The sequence below is a fragment of the Canis aureus genome, chromosome 15 (genome assembly GCF_053574225.1).
Source record: "Canis aureus isolate CA01 chromosome 15, VMU_Caureus_v.1.0, whole genome shotgun sequence".
In the NCBI taxonomy this organism is placed as follows: Eukaryota; Metazoa; Chordata; class Mammalia; order Carnivora; family Canidae; genus Canis; species Canis aureus.
Window position 1 is genome coordinate 41,307,554 of NC_135625.1, and position 18,395 is coordinate 41,325,948.

The 18,395-nt window shown below is 38.6% G+C and overlaps 2 protein-coding genes and 1 long non-coding RNA gene across 5 annotated transcripts in view; 1 reads left to right on the plus strand and 2 right to left on the minus strand.

The window, feature by feature from the left end:
• Window positions 1-17,654, minus strand: part of LOC144284578 (A disintegrin and metallopeptidase domain 3-like) — a 109,067-nt gene extending 91,413 nt beyond the window's left edge. Inside the window, exons 1-4 of the mRNA XM_077849278.1 lie at window positions 17,497-17,654; window positions 16,866-16,948; window positions 1,902-1,957; window positions 973-1,008 (exon numbers count right to left, since the gene is read on the minus strand). Of these exons, the coding sequence (XP_077705404.1) occupies window positions 973-1,008; window positions 1,902-1,957; window positions 16,866-16,948; window positions 17,497-17,554 (233 nt within the window). The 5' untranslated portion in view covers window positions 17,555-17,654. The remainder of the gene's footprint in view (window positions 1-972; window positions 1,009-1,901; window positions 1,958-16,865; window positions 16,949-17,496) is intronic.
• Window positions 1-18,395, plus strand: part of LOC144284582 (uncharacterized) — a 283,713-nt gene that overhangs the window by 263,570 nt on the left and 1,748 nt on the right. For all 3 annotated transcript variants that reach the window (XR_013353010.1, XR_013353014.1, XR_013353008.1), the window contains one exon: window positions 2,321-2,505. The gene's annotated coding sequence lies outside the window, so the exon portion shown is untranslated. The remainder of the gene's footprint in view (window positions 1-2,320; window positions 2,506-18,395) is intronic.
• Window positions 17,803-18,395, minus strand: part of LOC144284583 (uncharacterized) — a 126,540-nt gene continuing 125,947 nt past the window's right edge. Inside the window, exon 4 of the long non-coding RNA XR_013353024.1 lies at window positions 17,803-17,981. This is a non-coding gene — a long non-coding RNA (uncharacterized LOC144284583). The remainder of the gene's footprint in view (window positions 17,982-18,395) is intronic.

Here is an 18,395-nt window from a genome sequence, read left to right on the forward strand (position 1 = left end):
TGTACACTTTCTAGAAAAATATATAAACAAAATGCTTACATGTGTGTCATTCATGGTGAAAACCTAATTGCTTATATTCTCAGAATTTTCCTTTTTATTTTTAACCAAAAAAATGTCAATGTAAAAAATTCGGGACTAATATAAACTATGGACTTTGGGTGATAATGATCATCAATTATAACATATGTATCACTCTGGTGAGGCAAGTTCATTATAGGAAAGGACATGCATGTGTGGGGTCAGGGGGTACACAGAAACTATACTTTCCCCTTAATTTTACTGTGAACCTAAAACTGCTCTGAAAAATAAATATTGAATAGGAAGGAGGAAAATGCAAATGGCTAATAATTGTTTAGAGAAGTTATTGAGGGAAATATAAATTGGTACAAAGATGCAATATAATATTTTAGCATATCTCACATACTTTTGAAAATCTAAACTGATTTCAGAAACTGAAAATATCTCTCAATATCCTAATACAAAATGTGAGTAATAAAGAAAGTTGTTGTGAACATTAAATCAGTTCCTACATGCAAACTGCTTAGAAACATGCCTGGCAAAGAGTGCCTGGGTGGCTCAGTTGGTTAAGGGATCAACTCTTGATTTTGGCTCAGGTTGTGATCTCAGGGTCATGAGACATAGCCCCGTGCTGGGCTCCACACTGAGAATGGAGTCTGCTTAGGATCCTCTCTCCCTCTACCTCTTTTCCTCCTTGCCCCCACCACATGTGCACACACTCGCTTTCTCTTTCTCTCTGGAAAAAAAAAAAAAAAGGAAGGGAGGGAGGGAGGAAGGGGGGGAGGGAGGGATGAAAAAAGATAGATTCCTGGCAACTGGTATGTGCTCTATAAATGTCAGTTACTTTTGTTGTTGTTATTATTATTATTATCATTCATACTTCTTGACTCAGAAACCCATTTCTTGATATCAAGTCTACAAAACAAAATCTCTATTACGTAAGAATATACATACAAGGATGTTTGTTGCAGGACTCTATAGTAATAATTCCTGGAATGAAACTCATTATTAATATTACATACAGTGAAATGTTATCTCTTAAAGAATGAGTTAAAATATATATAGCAAGAAAATGAACACCATTATTAAATAAGATCTGCTAGTGACAAAACAGTATTTCCATTTGTGTAAAAACAAACTCTTTTGATAGGTTCATTTAAGGGAGAGATGAAATTTAGAATAGAAAATGGTGAAAATATACACCAAAGATTATTAACATTGGTTTCCTCAAACAGAAAAATTAAAGAACACAAAATTTAAGAGATTAAATTCTATATTATTCCAAGATGAGAAAAATTATGGTGTATTACCAAGTAGAATGCTTAAAATTACATAAGTATATAAAATGACATGAAAACAAAATTAAACATACAAATAAAATTATTTCCCGAATGTTATTGTAGTTATATTTCAAGAAATTGCATAGAATAATTGTAATTTATCTAATATACATTAATATTTATATCATTAAATTAGAATTTGGCTTCAATATTAGATTTAAAATCTCAAGAGGAAGACTTGAAATTCTAATCTGTCATAAATCACAAAGATATAACATATGAAATAAATACAATGATCATGCTCTTTAGACTCAATATAGAGTACTAATTTGAAAAATCTAAGTAGCGAAAAAGAATGGGGTGCCTAGGTGGCTCAGTTGGTTAAGTGGCTACCTTCAGCTCAGGTTATGACTTCAGGGTCCTGGGATAGAGGCCCATGTTGGGCTCCCTGCTCAGCACAGAGCCTGTTTCTCCTTCTCCCTCTGCGCCGCCCACCCCCCCACCGGCCACTTGTTCTCTCTCTCTCTCTCATAAATAAATAAATCAAATCTTAGAAAAAAAGAAACAACAAAGAAGGGCATGAAAAGAAAAATGACCACTTACTGTTTTTTAAGATGGAGAGTATAGGTTTCCCTGTCAATTTTGATGGCATAAGTGACCTACAATAAAGTATTCAGAAAGTAATTAGCAGAAATCTAAAATTCTTAAGTCAAAAGCCACAATTTTTTAAATGTCAGTGCTCATTCATGTAAACAAATGGTATCACAAATGTCTCAAAATTATATATATATATATATAAAGTATATAACATATATATATTACTATCTTCACTCTTGGAATGTGACAGAATTAAGTATAATTAAATTTAAATACAATTAAGAGTTAACTTTTCAAAACTAAGAGAATTAGTTATTAGCATTTATCATCATATGAAATTTTAATTTAAAATGGTTACATTTAGAAATGCTGAGTAATCTTCTGAAATAAATTTTATTAACTTTTTTCTACTTTCTGATTTCTAGCCCAAATAAATTGAAAATTAAAGACTACTACACAGGTTGTGTGGAACTGAGATGGCAGAGAAGTAGGAAAACCCTAGGCTTGCCTCATCCCGAACACTGATGGATAATTCTAACCAATCACTCTGAATACCCAAGAAATCATCTGAGGACTGCAGGACTCGAGGAAAGAGGCCACATTGTGGAAGGTAGGAGGTGTGAAGATGTGGTTTGGGGGAGAAATGGACTGCAGGTGCTGCAGAAGGGAGGAAGCCCTAGTCACAGAGGGAAGCAAGACAGAGAGAAAGGAGCACACAGGGGACAGCGCAAGGAAAACATTTTCCCAAAACCATTGACTGGCAAAATGAGAGGGACTGATTTTCAGAAGGTTTTACAACCAGCAGGGCTCAAAGACTGGAGTCTTAGAGTGTGTACCCTGAGGGTGCAGTGCTCCTGTGGAGAAGGAGGGTGGAGAGCCCAGGAACAAACATTGCCATCTGAGGATCCCCAGGGTGCACAGGGAGAGACCATTCCCCTTCTTGGAGTGCATATAGGAGAGAGAGCATTGCCCCTCTAGGGAACAAAACAACCAGTGGGCACCATTACCCTCCCTGGCCCCTCAGCATAGATGCTGAGGACACCTATCACAGACTGCTGCACTTTACTCCAAACTCTGCACCCCTGTGCTTTGGCTGTGACTGCCCTTCTGGGATGAATCTGCATCAGTCCCAGAATAGCAAGATCCTCCGCCAGAGGACCAGCGTGGTTGGGTCCACACCAGCCCATATCTCTAAAGTTTGGAGTTTTAAAACTCAGCTGTCCTGCCTTGGATAGACCCCAAGGTGCACTGTGCTGCCAGTCTGGCAGGTGGCCCGACACAGACAGGGTGAAAGCAGCATTCTGAGGGATGCCTGGGACCAGGATGGAAGACTGTTTGCTCTTCTGGGAAGTCTTCCAGGAAGCAGCAGGTGTGAACTCCTCTCTCTAGGGACAAGAGAGCTGGCTGGTGCCATTTCTCTCTCCCACCCTTCAGCATAAACTTACTTCAGTAAGCAGCACACCACCAACACTGCCTGAAGTTCTTACACCAAGCCCCGCCCCCTTGAGCTCTACAGGTGCCGCCTTTCTCAGGCCACTGCACCTGAGAACCAGAGCAGTGGGCCCATCTTCAAGAAGACTAGCACAAACCCTTGCACATACCATGCCTATTGAGCATAGGGTCCTGCAAGCTTCAGTTCTTAGGTCTCTTTTAACAAGCAAACCAGTGCACATTTAATCAAAACTTGCCATGCTCTGGCCAAGGTCCAAACACCCCCCACTGCAGGCAAGGAAAAACTCTGCAGAGGACTGACCTGAGGGAAAGAGCAGCCAAAACACAACAGCAGAGTACATGCAGCGTACACCAGAGACACTTCCTGAAGTGGCAGGCCCTTGACAGCGTATGGTCTCTTCTTCATAAAACCATTACTCTTAGGAGCAGGAAACATAACAAGTTTTCTAACACAGAGAAGACAGAGACCTACACAAAATGCCAAGATGGAGGAATTCATCCCAAAAGAAAAAAACAGAAAAGGTCATGGCCAGGGATCTAATAAAAAAAGATATAAATAATACACGTGATCAGAATTTAAAGCAACAATCATAAGGATACTAGCTGGGCTTTAGAAAAGCATAGAAGACACCAAGAATTCCCTTATCACAGAAATAAAAGATCTAAAAACTAGTGAGGCCAAAATGAAAAAAGTGATAACTAAGACTTGAAATTGGATATAATGATTATGTGATACAGAAGATAAAGTTATGGAAAATAATGAAGGTGAAAAGAAGAGGGAAAGAATACAGGACAGGTCCCCTTTTCAGATTAAAAGAAGTATCTCCTAACTGTAAGAACATATTTCTTCTCCATGTCTTCTTTGAGAATTGCCTCAGCTACAGAGGGTCACCTCTTACCAAGTCACAACTTTCTGAGACGTTTACCTAGAAGTCCCCTCATCCCAACTCCAAATACTGATGGGCAATGCAAGCTTCACATTTTGCTGAGACCCAGTTGAGTCTCCATCTCCCCTTCTGACTTCCTCCCCTCCCCTTTCACAGGGGTTCATCACAAGAGCATACTCTAATAAACTGCCTTCACAGGAATCTTCTCAAATACTCCATCCCAAAGAATCTAATCTGTGACATCATCATAATACATACCTGTTCTTCATGGCATAGCATGTTGTTAATAAGGGTAAATTTTCCACATTTGCAAAGAATATGAATTTTGTCATTAGGGTACAGTTTTCTGTATAAGTCATTTTAAACCTTCTCATGTTCAGTCCTCTGCAAGTTTGCAGCTATTGAAAAAGGTGTGTTGACATCTCCCTAAATTATTGTGATATTATTTCTTTCTCCTTTCGTCTGTAGTTTTTGACCTTACAGATTTTAGAACTCTATTGTTGGTATAAAACCTATTTAATATGGTGATATCTTCAGGATAAATTATCATTAAGGTATCTTTCATTTCTTGAAGTGTTTCTTTATCTGATATTGTTGTAGTTGCATCAGCTTACCCGTGATGTTTCACTTTTTTAATATTTAGCATTTGGTCCATTTTGATGTAATAGTTAGGTTTTCTAAAAAATGTTTCCTAATCATTTAAAATTTAAGGATGCTTTCTGAAGGACAAAAGTAAGTTGCAATTTTCAGAGATTTACTGGCATTTATTTCACAATGGCTATTGCTAAAAGTAATTGTATAAATGCAAACGAAATGGAAAACAAATTGATTTAAGTACCAGTTCTTTAGTATCCCTCCTCTTTCTATTGTTTGAGAATAAATCTGTGTAATTCCCTTCTAAATTATGGATTTTAGGTAGGTAATGACATCACCATATAACAAAGTTACTCAAAGCAGAACCATGGTCTATGTGATAGCTGATCTATGTCTTATCTTTTAAACCCTACTTTTTAAATATTTCTTAACTTTTTATATTTTAAATTACTGAATAAAATGGAAATAATATGCACCTCTGTGTTACTCTGATCCTAAAATAGAATTATATAATGTGTAAAACATTAAGTGTGATATTAGTTATAGCTTTGGTTGATGCTCCCTTGTTCTCTGGAGCCATTTAAACACATTGAGGCCATTCTCTTCCAAAGAGAAGTATTATGTACATATTTGGTGAACATGTATGTATGAATATGTGAGTAATTTTCTGAAATGCTCTTTTGGATACATTTATTGATATTTAAGAATATGTTAGTGTGGTAGTTTAATTTTTTCTACTATTAAGACTTTAACAGAGAAAATCTACTTGGTCATAATATTCTATAATTATTTGCTACTTTCACTTTTTAAATATTTTAGTTAAGTGAAAGGACCTATAATTCCCCTTTCTCATATTTTACTTGGCCTCTATTAAAGGTACATCAATATTTTTAAATGTTACTAAATGATCTGAAGGATTAGTTAACTTATGTTCTATTCTGTGTTCTAGTCTCTAAAAAGGATATATCATTTTTCCTTGAATTTTGTCTAAAAGTTTAAAATAAGAGTATCCAGGTGGGTTAGTTGGTTAAGTATCCAACTCTTAATTTTGGCTAAAGTCATCATCTCTGGGTTCTGAGATCAAGCTCCTCATGATGCTCCATGCTGGGTGTGGAGCCTGCTTAATATTCTCTCTCCCTCTCTCTCTGCCCCTCTCTTGTCCTGTCTCTTTCTCTCTTTAAAATCAATCAATCTTAAAACTACCTGATGCATGGGATTTTCTGGCAATTTATTTAATTACTAATTCAAATAATTTTATGATTATAAGTATAATCTACAAGCAGATATTGTATTTCTGCCTGAGTCAAAAGAAATGCATTTGGGTAAAAAAAAAAAAATCAAGATTGGAGACTTACACTAAACTTATAATCACAAAAATTAAAAATGAGTGTGCATATATCTAAAAATTAACTAACTTCAAATTTCCTATCTCTAGAAATGTAGGTGGACATTCACTTTCTTAAAAATTCTATGTGCTATCTATATGTCCCAGAAGAAAATGACAGAGAAAAGAGGACAGAAAATTTAATTGAAGAAATAATAATTGAATATATTCCAAATCTGTAGAAGGAAACAGGCATTTAGATCCAGGAGGCACAGAGAACTTCCATTAAAATCAACAAAAGCAAGCCAATACCAAGATATATTGTAATTAAATTTGAAAAATACAGTGATAAAGAAAAAATGTTAAAAGCAGCATGACAAAGTCTTTAACCTACAAAGGAAGACCCATAAGTTTAGCTGGAGATTCCCCAACAGAAACTTGGCAAGACAGAATGTAGTGGTATGACAAATTGAAAGTGCCAAATGGGAAAAGTTTGCAGCCAAGAATACTCTATCAGCAAGGCTATCATTCAGAATAGAGGAGAGATAAAGTGTATCCCAGACAAACAAACACTAAAGGAATATATTATCATTAAACCAGCCCTGCAAGAAATATTAAAAGGGATTTTTTGAGTGCAAAGGAGAGTCTAAAAATGATAAAGGCAAGAAAGTATCAGAGAAATCACCAGAAACAAAACAAAATAATAAAATGGCAATATATACATATTTATCAATAATTACTTTGAATGTAAATGGACTAAATTCTCCAATCAAGACACAGATATTAGAATGGACAATAAAACAAGATCCATCTAATGGTACATTCAAGAGACTCAATTTTAGACCTAAAGACAACTGTAGAGGAAAAGTAAGGAGATGGAAAAATATTTATTATCTAAATGTATGTCAAAAAAAGCCAGAGTAGCAAAACTTTTATCAGAGAAGTTAGACTTTAAAATAGAGACTGGGGATCCCTGGGTGGCGCAGCAGTTTAGCGCCTGCCTTTGGCCCAGGGCGCGATCCTGGAGACCCGGGATCGAATCCCACGTCAGGCTCCCGGTGCATGGAGCCTGCTTCTCCCTCTGCCTGTGTCTCTGCCTCTCTCTCTCTCTCTCTCTGTGACTATCATAAATAAATAAAAATTAAAAAAATAAAAAATAAAAAATAAAATAAAATAAAATAAAATAGAGACTGTAGCAAGAGACAAGTATGGCACCATATCATCATAAAGGATACAACCTGACAAGAGCTATAACAAGTGTAAATATTTATGCCCCCAACATGGAAACACAAAAATATATAAAACAATAACAAACCTAAGGAACTAACTGATAATAATGCAATAATAGTAGGACACTTTAATACCACACTCACATTAATGGGCAGATCACCTAAGTGGAAAATCAACAAGGAAACAACTTTGAAAGACCCACTGGGGCAGCCTGGGTGGCTCAGAGGTTTAGCGCCACCTTCAACCCAGGGCATGATCCTGGAGACCCAGGATCGAGTCCCACGTCAGGCTCCCTGCATGCAGCCTGCTTCTCCCTCTGCCTGTGTCTGTGCCTCTCTCTCTCTGTGTCCCTCATGAATAAATATGTAAAATCTTCAAAAAAAAAAAAAAAAAGACCCACGACAAGATGGATTGAACAGATATATTCAAAACAACCCATTAAAACAGAGGAATATACATTCTTTTCAAGTGCATTTGGCACATTCTCCAGAATAGATCACATATTAGTTCACAGATCAGGCCACAACAAATGCAAAAGGACTGAAATCATATCATGTACCTTCCCTAAGCACAAAACTATGAAATTAAAAATCAATCACAAGAAGGGAGGGGGCAAAATGGTAGAAGAGTAGGGGACCTCGTTTAATTGGAGCTGTTGAATTTAAATAGATAACTGTCAAATCATTCTGAACACCCATGAATTCAACTTGAGATGTAATAAGAGAATTGCTGGAACTCTACAAATAGAAAAGTGACCACTTGAAGCAAGGTACAAGGTGTGGAGAAGTGAATCCTAAGCAATGTATCAGAAGATAAACAGCGATGGGAGGAAGCCTCCATAAGCCAGCTACTGGAAAGTGATATAGCCCCAGAGTACAAAATTGGAACCCTTAGAAATCTACTCCAGTAAGAGACATCCCTGCCTGAAAGGTGCTCAGGTGGTGAAATGGGGCAGAATATTAGTTGGGACAGTGTATCTCAGGATCCCCACAGCTGGAGAAAGAATGAGGATGCCTGAACCTGTCGAGTTCCCAGGCATCAGAGCAGGGAATTTGGCTACAATCAATCAGCACAGCAAGCTCAGGAGTGGGCTGTCAGCACAGTTTGCCATACACCTCAAGCTGAGGCCCAATTGGGTAACTGCTCTCCCTGTGGGGACCCTATAAAGGGTAGGAAAGTAGGGACCCCCTGTCTTTCCCTGGGAGGGACAGAGAGGATGTGCACAGGACTGGGCAGCAGCTCTCAGTATGGAGACCCTGTAAAGGACAGTAACAGGGTGATCCTCCATCTTCCCCTGGGAGAATCAGTGTGGGCACGCTCCACAAGAGTCAGCAGAGTTTGAGACACATAAAAATGAAGATTGCTTATGTCTGAGGGTTTACTGAAGACAGAAAACCTCAACCTTTCAGCTCTGGGGCTGGAGATCAGGTCATCGCTATTTTTGTTTTGGTCCTCTAAAGAGTTGCAGAAAGCTTTCAAGGAACAAAAGCCACACAAAGCAACCCAAAATAGCTTATACTGAGACTGGCCCTCTGCCAAGGGTCAGTGAACGCCACCCAGCAAAAGACACCTGAGAATCAGCACAGTAGACCCTTCCCCTCAGAAGACCAACTGGAAGAACAGTTGAATAGCAAACTTTATGGATCTCACAGTACTGGAAAGCTCCAGAGGTAGGGGAAAAAGCTATAAAGAATTCAAGGTTATTTCTCATGATTTATTTATCTTTTGGTTTAAAATTTTCCATTTCCTATTTTTCTTCCCCTTTTCAACTAGTTTCTTGTTTTTCCAAACTCTGATTTAGGTCTTTTTTTAACTTCCATTTTTTACATCTACATTTTATAGATATATTCCGACATTTTATAGATATATTCTTCATTTTTGGTATCCTTTCACCTATTCAATTATATATATTATATATATAATATAATTATAATATATATATATATATAATGTTTTGCTTTCTTCACAATTTTAGGATTTAGTGTTTTCTAACACAGAGACCAAAATACACTCAGGACCTAATGGATCACCCTGTTTTGTCCACCCTATGAGATTATATTCTCTACTCACCCCACCCACCCCCCTCCGGTTTTTTCCTTTTCTTTCTTTCCCTTTTCTTTTCTTTTCATTTTCTTTTTCTTTTTCTCTTCTATTTTTGGTTTCTGACCTCTTTGGATTTGTCTAGTATGTATTTGCATAGGTCATGGTTGATATCATTTATTTTTTTCATTCATTCATCTATTTTTCTCTGGGAAAAATGACTATAAAGAGGAATTCAAAACAGAAGAAAAAAACTAGAGGTAATCCTCTCTGCCACAGACCTAACCAATAAGGATATAAGTAAAATATCAGAGCTGGAATTCAGGACAACAATTATAAAGTTACTAGCTAGACTTGGTAAAAGCATAAATGACACTAGAGAATCTCTTAGTACAGAAATGACATCTAATCAGGCCAAAATTAAAAATGTTATAACTGAGATGCAGTCTAAATTCGATGCTCTAACAGCTAGGGTAATGAGGTGGAAGATAGAGTAACTGACTTAGAAGAAACTTGATGCAAAGGAAGGAAGCTGAATAAAAGAGTAAAACAACAATGGACCATGACAGGAGGCTTCAAGACATCAGTGATACCATAAAACAAAAAATTATATATATTAGAATTATTGGGTTCTCTGAGGGAGAAAAAAGAGAGAGAAGAGCAGAAGGTATATCTGAACAAATCATAGCTGAGAATCTCCCTAATCAGGGGAGGGAAATAGCATTCAAGACCAAGAGGTAGAGAGGACCCCTCCCAAAATTAATAAAAATTCATGAACACCCTGAATTATAATAGTGAACCTTGCAAATTTCAGAGATAAAGAGAAAATACTGAAAGCAGCTTGAGACAAGAGGGTTAAGACAACCTATAGGGTTAAGACACAAGGTATCAGATTGGATAAAAAATCAAGACCCATTGATACAAGAGACTCTTTCTGGCCTAAACACTTCCAGACTAAAAGTGAGGGAGTGGAATTCCATTTATCGTGTTAATGGACCTCAAAAGAAAGCTGGGGTGGTGATCCTTATATAAGACAAATTAGAGTTTAAACCAAAAATTGTAATAACACATGACGAAGAACACTATGTCATAATTAAAGGGTCTATCCATAAGAAGCTCTAATGATTATAAATATTTATGTTCCTAACTTGGGAACAGCCAGTTATTTAAAACAATTAACAACAAAATTAAAGAAACACATTGATAATAATACAGTAATAGTAGGGGACTTCAACATCCACTCACAGCAATGGACAGATCATTTAAGAAGAAGATCAATAAGAAAATAATGGCTTTGAATGACACACTGGACTACATGGACTTTACAGATATATTCAGAATATTCCATCCTAAAGCAATAGAATACACATTCTTCTTGGGTGCACATGAAACTTTCTCCAGAAGAGATCACATACTGGGTCACAAGTCTCAACTGCTACCAAAAGATTGGGATTATTCCCTGCATGTTTTCAGACCACAATGCTTTGAAACTTGAACTCAGTCACAAGAGGAAATTTGGAAAGAACTCAAATACAAAGAAGCTATAGATCATCCTACTATAGAAGCAAAGGGTAAACCAGAAAATTAAAGAATTAAAAAAAATTATGGAACCTAATGAAAATGAGAACATAACTGTTCAAAACCTTTGGGATACAGCATAGACAAACCTAAGAGGGAAGTAAATTGCAATACAAGCCTTGCTCAAAAAATTAGAAAAATCTCAAATACACAAGCTAACTTTACACCTAAAGGAGGTAGAGAAAGAACAGAAAGTAAAGACTAAACACACAGGATAAGAAAAATAATAAAGATTAGAACAGAAATCAATGAAATAGAAACCAGAGGAATAGTAGAACAGATCAACAAAATTAGAAGTTGGTTCTTCAAAAGAATTTGACACCCCTAGCCAGATGTGTCAAAAACAAAATAGGAATGATACAAATTAATAAAAGCATGAAAGAAAAGAAATCACAACCAACACCAAGGAAATTCAAACAATTTCAAGAACATATTATGAGCAATTATATGCCAACAAATTAAGGAATCTGGAAGGAATGAGTGCATTCTTAGAGATGTACAAACTACCAAACTGAAAAAAAGAAGAAATAGAAAATCAGAACAGACCCATAACCAGCAAGGAAATTGAAGCAGTAATCAAAAACCTCCCAATAAACAAGAGTCCAGGACCAAGTGGCTTCCTAGAGGAATTCTACCAAACATTTAAGGAAGAAATAATACCTAGGCTTCTGAAGCTATTTCAAAAAGCAGAATAGAAGGAAAACTTCCAAACCCTTTCCATGAGGCCAGCATTACCTTGATCCAAAAACCATACAAAGACCTCATCAAAAAGGAGAATTACAGACCAATAGCCCTAATGAACATGGATGTCAAAATACTCACCAATATACTAGCCAAGAGGATCCAAAAGTATATTAAAAGAATTATTCACAATGACCTTGCATCCTGGGATGCAAGGGGGGTTCAATATTCACAAATCATACAGCATTATACATCACATTAATAAATGAAAGGAAAAGAACCATATTATCCTCTCAACTGATACAGAGAAAGCATTTGACAAAGTACACTACTCTTTCATGATTAAAGCTCTTCACTGAGTAGGGATAGTGGGAACATACTTCATTATCATAAAAGTCATACATGAAAAGCCCACAATGAATATAATTCTCAAGGAGAAAAACAGATCTTTTCTCCTAAGGTCAGGAACATGACAGGGATGACCACCCTCACCACTGTTGTTCAACATAGTACTAGAAGTCCTAGCCTCAGCTAGAACAATAAAATAAATAAATAAAAGGGCATTCAAATCAGCAAAGAAGTAGTCTAACTCACCCTTCATAGATGACATAATACTCTATATGAAAAACCCAAAAGACTCCACCCCAAAATTGCTTGAACTCATACAGCAATTCAGCAAAGTGAGAGGATACAAAATCAATGCACAGAAATCATTTATATTTCTATGCACTAACAATAAGACTAAAGAAAGAGAAATTAAAATTTTTTAAAGATTTTATTCATTTACTCATGAGAGTTGGGGCGGGGGGGGGGCAGAGACATATGCAGAGGGAGAAGCAGGCTCCATGCAGGGAGCCTGACATGGGACCCAATCCCGGGATTCCAGGATCATGCCTTGGACCGAAGGTGGTGCTGAACCACTGAGCTACCCGGACTGCCCAATAAATTAATAAATTGATCCTGTTTACAACTGCACCAAAAACCATAACATACTAGGAATAACCTAACCAAAGAAGTAAAGGAACTGAACTCTAAAAACTACAGAACATTTATGAAAACAATCGAGGAAAACACAAAAAAAAATGGAAAAACATTCCATGCCCATGGATTGGAAGAATAAATATTGTTAATATGTTTATGCTAAAAAGATTGGACCAGAAAAACAGAAAAAAACAAATAAAGGGTTGAATCTCCAGGAAAAAAAAAAAAAAGTCTATGCTACCCACAGCAATAAATACATTCAATTCAATCCCTATCAAAATACCATCAACATTTTTCACAGACATGGAATAAATAGTCCTAAAATTTGTATGGAACCAGAAAAGATCATGAACAGCCAGAGGAATGTTAAAAAAGACCAAGGCTGGTGGCATTACAATGCTAGACTTCAAACTATATTACAAAGCTGTAATCATCAAGGCAGTTTGGTACTGGCACAAAAGCAGACATATAGATCAATGGAACACAATAGTGAAACCAGAAATGGACTCTCAATTTCGATGGTCAACTAATCTTTGACAAAGCAGGAAAGAATATACAAGGGAAAACAGCCTCTTTCTTCAAGAAATGGTGTTGGGAAAACTGGACAGCCACATGCAGAAGGATGAAACTGGACACAACAGACTAAAAATGGATGAAAGACCTAAATCCTAGAGAACAGAGGCAGCACTTCTGTGACCTCAGCCACAGCAACTTCTTGCTAGACATGTCTTCAAAGGCACAGAAAACAAAAGCAACAATGAACTATTGGGACTTTATCAAGATAAAAAACTTTTGCACAGTAAAGGAAACCAAAGGCAATCAACACAATAGGAGGAGATACTTGCCAAATAACATATCTGAGAAAGGCCTAGTATCCAAAATCTATAAAGAATTTATCAAACTCAACACCCAAAGAATAATCCAGTCAAGAAATGAGCAGAAGATATGAACAGACATTTCTTCAAAGAAGACATTCAAATGGCCAACAGACACAAGAAAAAAATGCTCCACATCACTTGGCATCAGTGAAAACAAAACCATAGTGAGATGCCACCTCACACCAGTCAGAATGGCTAAAATTAACAAGTCAGGAAAGTACATATGTTGGTGAGGATGCAGAGAAAGGGGAACTCCCTTCCTCTGTTGGTAAGAATGCAAGCTGGCTGGCTGGGGCATCCCTGGGTGGCTCAGTGGTTCAGCACCTGCCTTCGGCTCAGGGCGTGATCCTGGGGCCCTGGGGTCAAGTCCCACATCGGGCTCCGCGCATGGAGCCTGCTTCTCCCTCTGCCTGTATCTCTGCACCTCTCTCTCTCTCTCTCTCTCTCTCTCTCCTTTCTCTCTCTCTCTCTCTCTCTGTCTCTCATGAATAAATAAATAAAATCTTAAAAAAAAAAAAAAAAGAAGGCAAGCTGGTGAAGCTACTCTGGAAAATAGTATGGAGGTTTCTCAAGAAGTTAAAAATAGAAGGAAATGACCCAGCATTTGCACCCAGCATTGCTGACTCTATAAGCCAGCAATTGCACTACTGGGTATTTACCCCAAAGATACAAATGTAGTGATCAAAGGGGCACCTGCACCCCAATATTTATAGCAGTGATGTCCACAATAGCCAAACTATGGAAAGAGACCAGATGTCCATTGACAAATTAATAGATAAGGAAGATATGTATATATACATACATACACACATACACACAATGGACCACTACTCAGCCATGAATGAAAGAAAGAAAAAGAGAAAGAAGGAAGGAAGGAAGGAAGGAAGGAAGGAAGGAAGGAAGGAAGGAAGGAAGGAAGGAAAGAAAGAAAGAAAGAAAAAAGAAAGGAAAGGAAAGGAAAGGAGAAAAGAAAAAAGAAAAGAAAGAAAGAAAAAAAAGAAAAGAAAGAAAAGAAAAGAAAAGAAAGAAAAGAAAGACAAGAAAAAAGAGAAAAGAAAAGAAATCCTGACATTTGAAATGACATGGCTGGAACTAGAGGATATAAGGCTAAATGAAATAAGTCAATCAGAGAAAGACAATTATCATATGATCTCACTCATATGTGGAATTTAAGAAACAAAACACGGTATCATAGAGGAAGAGAGGAAAGAATAAAACATGGTATCAGAGAGGGAGACAAACCATAAGAGACTCTTAACTCTAGGTAACAAATTGAGGGTTGCTGGAGGGGATGAGGGTGGAGGAATCGGTTAACTGGATGATGAACATTCAGGAGGGCAAGTGATGTAATGAGCACTGGGTGTTTTATGCAAGTGATGAGTCACTGATCTCTACTTCTGAAACTAGTAATACACTATGTTAGTGATTTGAATTTAAGAAAGAAAGAAAAGAAAAGAGGGACGCCTGGGTGGCTCAGCAGTTAAGTGTCTGACTTTGGCTCAGGTTCTGATCCTGGAGTCCCTGGATCGAGTCCTGCATCAGGGTCCCTGCACAGAGCCTGCTTCTCCCTCTTCTATGTCTCTGCCTCTCTCTCTGTGTCTCTTATGAATAAATAAATAAAATCTTTAGGAAAAAAAACAAGAAAGAAAAGAGATGTGGTGTATATATACAATGGAATATTAGTCATCAAAATGACTGAAATCTTGTCAGTTGCAACAATGTGGATGGAAGTAGAGGTTATTATACAGATATTAAGTATTAAGCAAAATAAATTAGCCAGATAAAGACAAATACCATTTATTTCACTCATATGTGTATTTTAAAAAACAAAAAAGATGAACTTAGGAGAAGTGAAGGAAAAATAAGATGAAAATAGAGAGGGAAGCAAACCATAAGAAATGCTGGACTCTAGGAAACATGAGGGCTGCTAGGGAGGTGGGTGGGAGGATGGGGTAACTGGGTGATGGGCAATAAAAAAGACACTTGATGGAATGAGCACTGCAACTTATGAAACCCTGAATTCTACCGGAAACTACTAATACACTATGCATTGACTAAATTGAAGTTAAATAAAACAAACACATGGAAACAAATGAAAATGAAAACACAATAGTCCAAACCTTTAAAAACCTTTAAGATGCACCAAAAGCAGTCCTAAGAGGGAGGTATATAGCAATAAAGATCTTCCCTGGGAAGCAAAGAAAATCTCAAACAACCTATCCTTACACCTAAAGGACAATTAGTGAAACCTGAAAGCATCACAAGAAATGAAAGAGGATTAGGAGAAATAAATGAGACAGAAACAAAACAAGACAAAAACAAAAACAAACAAACAAACAAAAAAACAATAGGTCAATGAAACCAGGATCTGGTTGTTTGAAAAAAATAATAAAATTGATAAGCCTCTAGCTAGGCCTATCAAAGAGAAAAGAGAAAGCAACTAAATAAATAAAATTACAAATGAGGGAGTAAAAAATAACAACCCATGCTACAGAAATACAAACAAATATAAGAGAATATTATGAAAAACTATATCCCAACAAACTGGACAACACGGAAGAAAATGGATATATTCCAAGACACATAAACTACCAAAACTGAAACAGGAAGAAATAGAAAACTTGAACAGAGCAATTACCAGCAAAGAAAATGAATCAGTAATCAAAATCTCTGAACAAATAAAAGTCCAGGATGAGATGGCTTCCCAGGCAAACGCTACCCAACATTTAAGGAGTTACCAAAACCAGATGAAGATTCCAATAATAAAGAGAATTATAGACCAATATCTCTGATTAACACAGATGTAAAAATTCTCAATAACATACTAGCAAACTAAATTCAACAATACATTAAGGAAATCATTCACCAGGATCAATGGTGGTGAATTTACTCCTGGCCTACAAGCATGATTCAATATTCACAAATCAATGTGATATACCACTTTAACAAAAGATTAGATAAGAACCATACGATCCTCTCAATAGATGCAGAAAAAGCATTTGACAAAGTAAAAATCCATTCACGGCAAAAACCCTACAAAGTAATTTTAGAGGGAACATACCCCAACATAATAAAGGCCGTATATAAAAAACCTACAGTTAATTATCATCTTCAATGGGGAAAGACAGAGCTTTTCCAATATAATCAGGAACAAGGCAAGGATGTCCACTCTCACCACTGTTATTTAACATAGTGCTAGAAGTCCTAGTCAGCAGACAACAAAAATAAATAAAAGGCATCCAAATTGGCAGGGAAGAAGTAAAACTTTCACTATTTGCAGATAACAAATATTTTTTTCATTAAAAAAAAGTGACTTCTTAATTACATGTGTTTTGAAATCTTCACCGTCATTGGTACTTGTCCCAATCTTCCGCGGCACGGTAATTTGTATTAGGGATGGTTCAGGATCTACAGTAAGGACAACATGTGTGAGCATTCCCCAGTGCCCGGCCGCATCCTGATTCTTCACTTCTCCTCTCACACCACCTCACTCTGAAGCTCCAAGCCCCAACACACACACACACACACACACACACACACACACACACACACAGGGGCACGCACGCACCCACCACAAAATCAGACTTTGTACATCCCGGGAAGAGGCTCCCAGGAAGTGGGGAGCGTGACCCTGCCCGGTCCAGACTTCGGGACTGGCCGACCTCAGCCCGCAGGTGAAGGAGTGCTGCGCCCCAGGCCCAGGCCCCAGGCCCCAGGCCCCAGAGGTGCGCGCCCTCCCCTCCAGGTGCAGGGTCCGGCGAGGGAGGGGCACCTGTCCCAGCCTCGCTCCGAGCCCTCCCCGCAGCAGGCCCAGGACGACCCTGGCGCCAGGCGGGCTCTGACAAGACGCTGGTCTCTCCCCAGCGGACCGGGGCTCTGGAGCAAGGTCCCGGGGCCCGCCGAGCCCAGAGGCTCTGCGGCCGGTGGCCCTCCGCGGAGCAGGGTCCGTCACTCACGATGGCCCGCGGAGGTCAGCCGGCCCAGACCTGAGAGCATCAGCAGGAGAGACAGCATCGCGGGGCCCGCCGGCCTGGCCACGGTGACGGCTGTTGGCTGCGGAACGGCGGCCGCGCGCGGGGCCCTGCCCTCCGGCCGGTGGGAAGGGTCGGCGCGGGCCGCGGGGCGGGGGCGGGGCGGGGCGGGGCGGGGCGGGGGCGCGGCTGCTCCGCCCACCCCGCCCCCTCCGCGGACCCGCGCGCAGCCGCAGTCCCCCCCCCGCCCCCTGCCCCGCCCGCTGCGCGTGGGAAGCGCACACCGGCGGGTCCTGCTGCCCTCGTGGGCTTGCGCTTTATGTTGCAAGGCGGGGACATCGGAGACTCGTTCGGGGGTGACGTGAGGGTCACGAAGTGCATTTCCACCCTGGAGACGGGCCGTTTGCCGGTGAAGTGCTTGGCGGTGTTAATAGGCCACGTCGTAGTTTTCTGGCGCAATGGCTGAATTACTGCAGTGAAAGAAAATAGAAAACGGAAATTCACAATATGTTTATTAGCAGACAGGTGTCTGTTTTAAGCATATCTACTGCCAGATTTCTAGAAGTCTCGGATCAAAACAAATACAGGTGCACACAGATAAAGAGTGTAAAAAAACGTATCTGAACCAATTAGTTCTATGGTCGATAACTTTCATAGAAAGCTCCTTTGTTAAGGAAACTAAATAAAACGCTAATTATGACATGGATGCATGTATGTGTTTTAATCCTTCAATATAGAATTGCAATTTAAATATCAGGGCAAAAACAAGTCACATCTATGAAATAATCATGTAATAACAACTTTATCTTCCCATTATTTATTTATCCCATGTGTATAGCATGGCTTCCCAGGAGTATATTAAGAAGTACATGCAGAAGTTTGGG